The 9774-nt window shown below is 57.2% G+C and overlaps 1 protein-coding gene across 6 annotated transcripts in view; it reads right to left on the bottom strand.

Moving 5' to 3' along the window:
* Positions 1 to 2787: 2787 nt before the first annotated feature.
* Positions 2788 to 9774, bottom strand: part of SLC25A18 (solute carrier family 25 member 18) — a 31720-nt gene continuing 24733 nt past the window's right edge. For all 6 annotated transcript variants that reach the window (XM_027775646.1, XM_014591514.2, XM_014591515.2 and 3 more), the window contains 6 exons: positions 9551 to 9641; positions 8967 to 9085; positions 5235 to 5400; positions 4557 to 4711; positions 3898 to 3973; positions 2788 to 3501 (listed from right to left, as the gene is read on the bottom strand). In XM_027775646.1, the coding sequence (XP_027631447.1) occupies positions 3360 to 3501; positions 3898 to 3973; positions 4557 to 4711; positions 5235 to 5400; positions 8967 to 9085; positions 9551 to 9641 (749 nt within the window). In that variant the 3' untranslated portion in view covers positions 2788 to 3359. The remainder of the gene's footprint in view (positions 3502 to 3897; positions 3974 to 4556; positions 4712 to 5234; positions 5401 to 8966; positions 9086 to 9550; positions 9642 to 9774) is intronic.

The raw sequence follows: 9774 nt of genomic DNA, 5'->3' as shown, positions 1-9774 counted from the left end.
TCTCCTCTCGGGATCTTGGGCACGCATGCACACGCACCCGGCGTGAGTTTTAAGCCACCGGGTCCAGGACGCGAACCGCGGTCGACTACGTGGGAATCCAGCGACATAGCCATTACGCTAAATGCTGGTTCCCTATTTACTCATTTTTAATTTGACCAGAGAGAGACAGAGAAAGTGAGAAAGCAAACTGCCAGGTCTGGTACTTAAATGGTGGTTGGCCACATGGAAGTCCAGTGCCTTCAAAACCAAGTCATCTGGCAGCCCCAGGACATGGTTATTTTGAGCTTTGTCCATGAGCACGAGAGAGAGCATCCCAACAGGGTCCTGACGCCGCAGCCTGCCCCGCCAGCCCCAGACCACTGCACATGTGGTGCCCTGCAGCCCGCATGCTCCAGGAGGCCTCTGGTGTGAACCCCATGCCTCCGGGTCAGCTTCCCAGGTCACATCTCGAGCTGTACCCCACTCAGTCACATGGAGAACTGTGACCTGCCGCGGTAGTTAAGATGGACAACTCTTCCCAGCTCCCCCATTTATTATGTCTTCACAGATGATGCCGGAAGTCCGGGGAGCCTTGTTTGGTGCAAACGCCAACAGGAAGTTTTTGGACTAAGCCTTGGGGAGTGGAGTCCATCTGCTCTACCGTGGGAGTTTCTGAGAATCTGAAGAGACAAAGTCGTCTACGTACCTCCTCCTCTGCTGTTCGAATACTGTCCTGTATTTCCCCATGGGCCCCTGCAGCCAGAGTCCTTGGCCTAGTTGGTAATGACAGGAGAATGTTCCATGAACATGATTGGGAACCTACCTCTAGTTCACTCCACAGTAACATGGCCTGGAGCTGTTCTGTACCGTGATGGTGAGGGATCGGCTGGTGGTTGCCTGGACGTCACTGAGCCCTGTTATTTTCCCGGCTCAGTGGCCTGGTCTGCAGGGGCCTCTCTGGTTCTCTCCTCCCAAGCCTCTGCTCTGAGGCTTCAGCCGCATGTAGGGCATGCATCCTTCAGCAGTAGTTGCTTCCCTGTCACCTGTGTGGGCCTAGGAGTTTTCCTCGTCTGTAAGTGATTTAACGTCTAAACCACGGATCTGCTTTATTTATTAAAACAAAAGGTGTATGTGCATTGCATTGGCATTTCTTTTCTTTATGTACTTGTTTGTTTTTTGAGAGGTGTTTGCCTTAGAGCATGTGTACTCACTGGAGAGACACAGTGAGAAGGAGAGTGAGCGGCCACCACTGGGGGGATGGCCACCCCACAATCCCTCCCTCGTTCTCCCAGGCGCTGGGGCACACATGGACCTTTGCCTGGTGTGAGTTTCAAGCCACTGGGCCTGGGCTGCAGCCACGGTATTTCTGCAGTGAGCAAGACAGCGACAGCCCCCACGTTGGTGCGCACACCAGTCTGCCCATTTCGAGCCAGCCTGGATCACAGATGCACACCCCGAGTGTGCTCAGTGAGGGCCTGTGTCGTGCACCGGTACCTTCATGTGGTCGCCCCCAGGGAGTCCTTGTCCCGGCCCCTCACAGCCCTCTGCTCAGGGTTCTAATGTCTCCGCTCCTGTAGAAGGTGGTGACCACGTTACTGAGAAAATGCTTTTGTTGGTTTGGGCAGAGTGAGAAAAAGAACTATGGGGTTTTTTGTTTTCTTTTTTTAGAATTGTTCAGTTTTGGTCATTATTTTTTAATTTACTATAGGGCACGTGCATTCACCAGGGAGAGGGGAGGTGAGAAAGTACCTGCCGGGCTCCAGACCCAGGCTGCGGCTGCTGGCTGTTCGGGAGTCTCGTGCTCCAGCCACCATGCTGCTGGCCCGAGAACTGAGTGTTTTCTGAGAGGTGTTGTGTGCTTAGGCTAAATCCCTCCCAGAGGTCCTTCCCTTCCCTTCTCCGTTCTTTTTAAGGGCGTATGTGCTGCTCAGACCAAGAAGAGGAGTGGAGAGAGCCCCGGGGGGCTGGCCACGCTGCAGTCCCTTCTCCATCTCCCTGGTTCAGGGTTTGGACTCATGCCTGTGAGCCCAGGTGTTTCTCAGGCTGCCGGCCTGGCCCAGGGTGCAGACCCTGACTCAGCTGTGTGGGTCAGCTGCCTTACCCTGCAGGCCACGACGCAGGCCCCACTCCACCTTGTCCTCCCCTCGGGACTAAGAGGTCCCGAGGTCTGGCAGCTTGTAAACGGCAGAGTCAGACTTGTACTGAGGTCCGTCTCCGAAGCCACGAAGCCATGCTCAAAGCCAGCCTTTTTTGTGTGTTTTTTTTCTCCTTAAGGTTTTTTCTCCCATGACATGGAGTGACAGACACCTCTGCCAGGGCTCATGCCACAGTACGCCCCAGTCTCTGCTGCCTAGATAGAACCCTGCACACACCTGGCCTACTCTAAGGTCCTGAGACACACACCCAGGACCTCCCACATGTGGGACCCGCTGTATTGCCACTGGCCAGCCCAAAGGGCTTCCTAGGCCCCAGGGACAGCGTGTGGGCGCCATCGTTCTCACTGACCCACATTTTAGGGCAGGTGGGGACTACTGTAGATCCTGACTCCTCACCTGGGCAGCAGTTCCCCTCCCTAGCTGCCTTACGGGGGTGGGCTGGGGCACTCAAGGGCCATCTGTCACAGCAAACTCAGCCCCTCCAGGTGAGGGCTCCATGGCTACGACGTGATGGACAGACTGACGGCCCGTGTGCCTGTGGCTGCCCTCCACCCCAGGAGGCGGTTCACCACTGGGTGCCCTTCTTGTGTGGTTGGGCTCTGAAATACACAGGAAGGTGACCACCTGGCTGCCGTGTGCACTCAGGAGGCGATGAGGTTGTAACCACCGACTTTATTTCAGACAGCGATCCACAGACCGGGCAGGGGCCGCGGGAGCCTGTGTCTGGGAAGGGTTTGGGTCCGAGGACCCCACCCAGCCAGGCTGCCAAGGTAGCGTCAGCTCACCCCTTGGGCGTCCGTGATTTGAAATCACGTGCTTGGTTTCAAACAGGTGCTGACAGGGTTTTCATGGTCCCCTTTAACTTCTGGTCCTCCTTTTCCCCAAAGTTAGTGCTAGGACTAATCATATGTTATTTAATTTAGATAAATAGAATTATGAGAAATTCTTAAACGGACTCAAGTGCACTGAGTCTGAGCGTGAAACGTGTTACGATGAAGCCTTCTACCGGCAGCATCTGTTAGCCCTGCAGGGAGTACAGCCGAAGCGAGGCATTGATAAAGTTAAGTCCCTGGTCTCTAGCCCCAAAGGAAATGGGTGCAGGTACCGCGGAAGGGGGGAGTAGGGTGATCTTCCAGACGGAGGGAGCAGGCGCCATGGCAGGGCCAGGGCAAAGCAAACCCGGCTGGAGGGGTGGCAGCGAGTCGGGGCATGGTGCCAGCAGACCTACTCCAAAGCCTTCAGGACGCGCTCTCCGATGCCAATGAAGTAGACGCCCTGAGCAATCCCGAACAGCGGCGCGATGACCAGGGCCCGGCAGCCTGCCCCTTTCATGAATGCGGATGGTCCCTCCTGGGTCCAGAGTTTCCTGGGGAGGAAGGCACCCAGTGAGCTGAGCCACAATGGCAGGCAACGCCCAGCATGGGCCTCCTCCCGAATGTCTGCCCGTGGTGAGGAGGTGTCCGCTTGCACAGGGAGGCACGGCCTCGTGTGCAGGGCCGTACCTCGTACCTTGCTGGTTATGTATCTGTGGTTTGGCTCTTAGCACCTGGGTCCAGGCCCTGGAAGAGGCTTGACCTCACTCTACTCGTGAAAGGGGAGGGCTGCTGTAGGGACGTGAGGGAGGTCAGCGGGCCCAGCCGCCCTGCTTTCCGTGAGACGGAGGGAAGGGACAGACAGCAAAGCCCCGGAACTTGGTTCACCTCGGTCTCGGGCAGCAGAGGTGACCGTGCAGGGGCTGTCCCAGCTGCAGCCGGGCTCTCACCTGGCACAGTCGGCGATGCCAGTGTAGACGTCCTCGCCCAGGCCTTTCTTGAGGGTTTGGATTCGTGTTTTCAGGACTAAAGCAAAAGTGACAATGACTAGTGAAGGTCTTGAATTTGACGTCCTTGACAGGACACAGTGGGTCCCCTGGGCCAGGCGGCGGCGTGGTGGCTTGGGCTGCCGTATCTCACACAGCCAGCTGAGCAGACACCAACAGCACGCCTCGGCCGGGCTGATTTTAGGAGGGGCACATGAAACAGGAGGCCAGTCGGGCCTTGGGCCGGTGGAAGGCCTTCGGTGCAGGCCTACGTCTGGGGCGAGGGGCCGGCCACAGGCCGTGGGCACTGCTGCCGGCGTCCACCTGTGCGGGCAGGAGCAACTGGGCAGCACCTCACACTTGGTAGCTGCTGCCTGGGGCCTTGCTCACAGCCCGGGCGCGTGACTGCTGGGGCGGATGTGGCCACACGGCCCAGCACGGGTGGCACTGCCCATGGGACGGGAAGGCCTCCGAGGCCCGGGATAGCCCACACTTTCTGGGGGGTGCTTTTCGTCTCCCCAGGGTGCAGCAGCTCCAGGTCCTGCCCCACAGAGGGGTCCGCTGCTCCCTCCTCCAGAAAGCAGGTCCTCCTGGAACAGCCAGCCCTGCCACCCCACACTCACCGTCCAGAGGCGTCACGGCAGCGGCGGCCACGGAGCCCGCGGCGCAGCCCGACAGGAAGGAGTGGGCGAAGGACGCCTTGCCGGTGAGCTCGTCGATGCCGAGGTGGTTGAGGTTGGCGAAGAGCGGGAAGTAGATGATGGAGAAGGGGATGTCTCTGCACAAGAGGAGGCAGCTCTGCAGCTCTGGGCCCCAGCCAGACGCGGGCCTTCCCTGTGAGTGAGCGGCTTGGCGGGGGCACGCCCGGCGATGCGGGGTGATGTCCACCCGAGAGAGAGGCCCGCTCATGGCACCTCCCAGCTCACGCCTGCCCGTCGGCGCCTGTGGCAGGGGTGGCAGAGCAGCTTGGGCGGGCCCCGGGCTGTATGAGGGCGGGAGGGAGCCCGCAGAGAGGAGGGCCGTACCCTCCGTCTACTCGGGGAAGGTGCGACCAGGCGGACCGGGCCTTCTCGGGTGCCTGTGGGCCACAAACCCTGGAGATGGGGCCTAAAGCTCAGGCCTGCAGGCACCCTTCTGTCCAGCCCTGGCCAATTCCAGACAGCAGGAGGCACAGAGACGTTTGCTCCCCTGCTGTGAGCACTCCAGGAGATGGGGGGCGGCGGGTGGGCTGCGAGCCCCTGGCCCTCCTGTCCCTGTCGCTGTGCTCCGGCCGTGCCCCACGTCCAGGCAGTGAGGCTCACCTGAGGAGAGTGGCGCCCAGGCCCTTATACAGGCCAGCCAGGCCCTGCGTGCGCAGCAGCTCCCAGGCGATGAGCGTGGCCGACGGGCGCTTGTGGGTGGAGGCCGAGCTGGTGGAGTAGGGCCTAGCGGATGGGGGCCCTGAGGTCGGCCCCTGCGGGTGCCCGGCTAGAAGGGGAAAGACAGACCGGCAGGTGCTACAGGACACTGTTCCCAGGGTAGGGGTCCTGATTCCTATCCTTGGGATAACTCAGTGTCCGGGGCGACAATGTGACAAAAATTCTGAATTCTGTCTTAATAAGGAACACCATTTTTTGTTTATTTGTTTTAAGGTTTTAGCCATAGGGCGCATGTGCTAGCCAGAGAGCGAAAGTGAGAAATCACTCCCCAGGGAGGATGGGCGTGCCAAATCCCTTCTCCACTCACCTCCTGGGACTTGGGGCACACATGCACATGTGCCTGGTATGAGTTTTAAGCCTTGAGATCCAGGACTCGAGCTGTGGTTGGCCGTGTGCGAGTCCAGCGCCCTAACAACTGTGCTAGCTGCTGGCCCCTAGAATACCTAGAATATCAGTGTTTGGCTCCAAGGCAGTCCTTCCAAGCCCGTGTAATCTGAGTCACCCTGAAGTGTAGGACACTTCACTGGGGCGAAGGCTGCAGCCATCACCTGCCGGGCTCCATCATGGGAAGCCCCAGTAGGGCCCCAGCAGGGCCCCGAAATTCCTTCTATTACAGCTGCCAAATTTGATACATCTTCCTTTTCTTTTTGTAACTTGCCAGAGGTCACATGTGGTCACAGAGAGGGGGATGTGAGGGAGCTCCCCAGGATGGTCACGCTGCAGTCTTGCGTCTCTTCCAGGATGTGGGGCACACACGTCACGAGCCTGGCATGTTTCTCAAGCTGCAGGGTCTGAGATGACCATGCGGCTGGCCTTCATTGCCACGCCGGCTGGCCCCAGACGTCATCCGCTTCTAAGCCCTATCCAAGCCAACGGAGATGGCGTCATCCTATTAGCACTCTGGGGCGTAGGAATCCTTGTTGTCCTGCTCCATGGCAAGCACATCCCTTCTAAAAACGGTCCTCTCCATGGGGCCAGCCAGTGGTGCGATGGTGAAGGCACTGGACTCTCCCACATGGCCCATCATGGTTTGAATCCCAAACCTGGAGGTTTGAAAGACACGCTGGGTTCATGCGTGTGTGCCCGAAATCCTGAGAGGAGAATGGAGGAGAAGGGATTATGGTGTGGCCTCCCTCCACCCCGGGGCGGGGGGCGATTTCTCACCCTCCAGCAAGCATTGTGCACTCTAGCATATTAAAATCAATAAGTAAATAAAATAAAGCAATGATCCCCATTAGTGACCACAGGACAATGAAATAGTTTCACATTTATCTTGCAAAGCTGTGTTAGATTAGAAATCCTTTGCTAAAAGCAAGCTACTCTTGGTTTCCCCTCCCAATCTGGTTTGGTCCCATGCAGGGCAAACAACATGTCACAGCAGCGAGCTACTCCTACTCGTCACACATAATTCCTTTTCCTTCCTTCTTTTCTTTTCTTTTCTTTTCTTTTTTCTTTTCTTTTTTTTTTTAATTTTGTAACAGAGCATCTGCCTTTCCAAAGAGGAGAGAAAGACAGAGGGAGAGTGAGAAGTCACCCCCAGGGGGCTGGCCATGCTGCAACCCTTCTCCATTCTCCTCTTGGGATTTTGGGCACGCACAGCATGATTCACCATATTTTCTTTAAGCTTTTTTTTTTTTTTTTTTCCACAACACAAATCCATTTTTACTCATTTACATTTCATTATTTTAAATCCCTGAGGGGTGCAGCATCACGCGGATTCTGTGTCCAATGGCCTTAGCAGGGAGGTTGCTGCGGAATTTGGCACGAACCATGCCACTGTTTCCACGGGCACGGGTGACCTTTCCCATCACTCTGGTTTTACTTGGTTTGCCACCAGGAGCCACTGTGTTGTGTTTTGCTGTGTTAAGCACACCTTTGTGTTAAGCACACCTCTTGCCTAAACAGAATTCCGTTTCATCTGGTGCATAAACACCTCCCATTTAAGAAGAGCTGTGTGCTCCCTTTGGTCCTGAGACCCTGCTGATAGCCAGCAAGTGGCCGTGGACCACAGCCTTCCAGACTTAGCTGCCGTTTAGAAGTCCTGTTCCCCGCAGGCCCCCACAGGCTCCAAGATGGCCAACTTTTTATTTTTTACACTTGTTTAATCAAGACCAGTAGATGACATAATGACATCGCTGGACTCTCCCACGTACTCAACGGTTCTGGTCCCAGACTTAGAACTTAAAACTCAACACCACACACCTGTGTGTACCTGCTCAGAATCCTGAGAGGAGAACAGAGAAGGGATTGGGACGTGGCCATCCCCCCCGAGGGTGATTTCTTGCTTTTTGTCTTTCTGTCTCTGCCTGTCTCTCCGGCATGTGCATGTGCCCTATAGCAAAAACCTCTCCCAAAAAGTCTTTACTTAATTTTATTATTATTATTTAATTTGACCAGTGAGAGAGAGAGGGAAAGTGAGAAAGCAAGCCACCAGGTCTGGGACTCAAACCATGGTCAGCAACATGGGAGTCCACCATGCTACCTGCCGGCCCCAAGGAACATAGAACTTTTTATTTTTTTAAATAAAAAAAGAATTATTTATTCAGTTTTATTTATTCATTTATTTATTTTAATTTGACTAGAGAGAGACAGAGAGAGAGAGAGAGAACAGAGGGAAGAGGGAAAGCAAGCCACTAGGTCCAGGAACCGCGGTTGGCCCTGTGGAAGTATCCAGTGCCTTAACCACCACGCCACCTGCCAGCCCCAGGGAACACGGATCCTCTTGCTAGTGGTGAAAAGTTAAGTGTTACCTGCTAGACACACGGCAGGCCTTCCGCGCCCACGCTTAGTGCTCCCTGAGCTCCCGCCCTCACTCTGGGCTGACCACTCAGAGTACATCCAGACGTTAGCTGGGGGAGGCGGGGGCAGCGCTGTGTCCCTGAGGACTGTGTTCCCTCCCTAGTGGCTCCTGGCCCTGGAAGGCTGAGCTCGCTGTACATGTGCTGGCTCCGCCATGCTTTGCTACCTCTGCTACCAGGACTCTTACAGGGAGAGCCAAGAGCAGGGCTGCTTGTCTCCCCTTCCCTCCCCGCTAAGGGCTGGCCTCTGACAGGAGGTCCTACTGACGTCCTGGTTCAGGGAGCAGATCGTTGCTGTCGTTAGCCTCTTTAGGCAACCAGGCCTTAAACAGCTAAAAAATGAAGCGCTAGGTGTGGGCATGTCCCTGGCTCAAGTCCCGGTTCTGCCATTGTGCTCCGCTAGAGCAGTAGAATGGGGCACCATAAGATGAAGACTCCTGGGAACCAGCAGTTAGCGTAATGGCTATGTTGCTGGACTCCCACGTAGTCGACCGTGGTTCGTGTCCTGGACCCGGTGGCTTAAAATTCACGCCGGGCGCGTGTGCGTGCGTGCCCAAGATCCTGAGAGGAGAATGGAGGAGAAGGGATTGCGGCGTGACCATCCCCCCTGGGGGGTGATTTCTCGCTTTCTGTCTCTATGTCTCTCTCTGTCTGTCTGGCGAGCGCACGCACACTACAGTGAAAATCTCTCCAAAAAAAAAAAAAAAGTGAAGACTCCTCCTGGCCCAGAGAGCGGCGTGGGCACAGCCTAGTAACAAGGGGGCCGGGTGTGATCACCGACCCTGCCTCCCCCAGCCCACCGCTGGGCAGGCCTCACCTGAGCGGCCCGCGTCCTGCAGCTGGATCTTCAGCATCTCCATCGGGCAGGTGACCACCACCTGGCACATCCCAGCACCACACCCGGCCAGCATCTCCATCTTCAGGTCCCTCTGCCTCCTGTGGGACAGGGGTGGGCTCCTTCAGTCTCAGGCCCCCGACCCTGGGATTGAGCCAGTCCTCGGATGGCAGCTAGCCCCGTCCCCACTGGCTGCGACTCACCCGGCAGATGGCCTCAGCTCCACCTCAGTGAAGACTGAGGTTAGGTCACACAGGTTGCCTGTGCAGACGCGGAACTGGCTGGGAGATTGCTGCAGTGGGACTCGCTCCTCCCAGACCCCCTAAGTTGGCTCACGAGGGCTACTGGGAGCGCCAGGGGCTCGGGGCTCGGTGCCCACCGGTGCTGTGTGATCTCTGCTCCCCAGACCCAGCTGCCAGATCACGCCAGCTGTCTTCGCCCTCACACCCAAGCTGCCAAATACACCGGCCTCAGCGTGTGTGCACACGTGTGCATGAGTGTGCACAGGCAGCGAGGCGCCCTGCACCCTGCCCACAGCGCCTGCGAATGCCCTCACTCCGCCGTACCCGTCCTCCATGAGCAGCTGCCGCAGGAAGTCGTTGGCAGCCAGCTTGATGGCCTTCTCCGGGGTGACCAAGGTCAGGTTCACCGCTGCCCCTGGAAGCCCAGAGCGGGGATGAGTGCGGCCGGTGTGGTCCAGGCCTGTGCTGAGCACGCGCACGCCGTCGCCGCGGAAGCCTCTGCCCGTTATTGCGGCCGTCTTCTTGCCACCCCCACCCCCCCCGCCCGG

The sequence above is a fragment of the Tupaia chinensis genome, unplaced genomic scaffold (genome assembly GCF_000334495.1).
Source record: "Tupaia chinensis unplaced genomic scaffold, TupChi_1.0 Scaffold000578_2, whole genome shotgun sequence".
Classification (NCBI taxonomy): Eukaryota; Metazoa; Chordata; class Mammalia; order Scandentia; family Tupaiidae; genus Tupaia; species Tupaia belangeri.
Note: the sequence above shows the minus strand (reverse complement) of the source record. Positions and strands in the feature narration are given on the sequence as shown.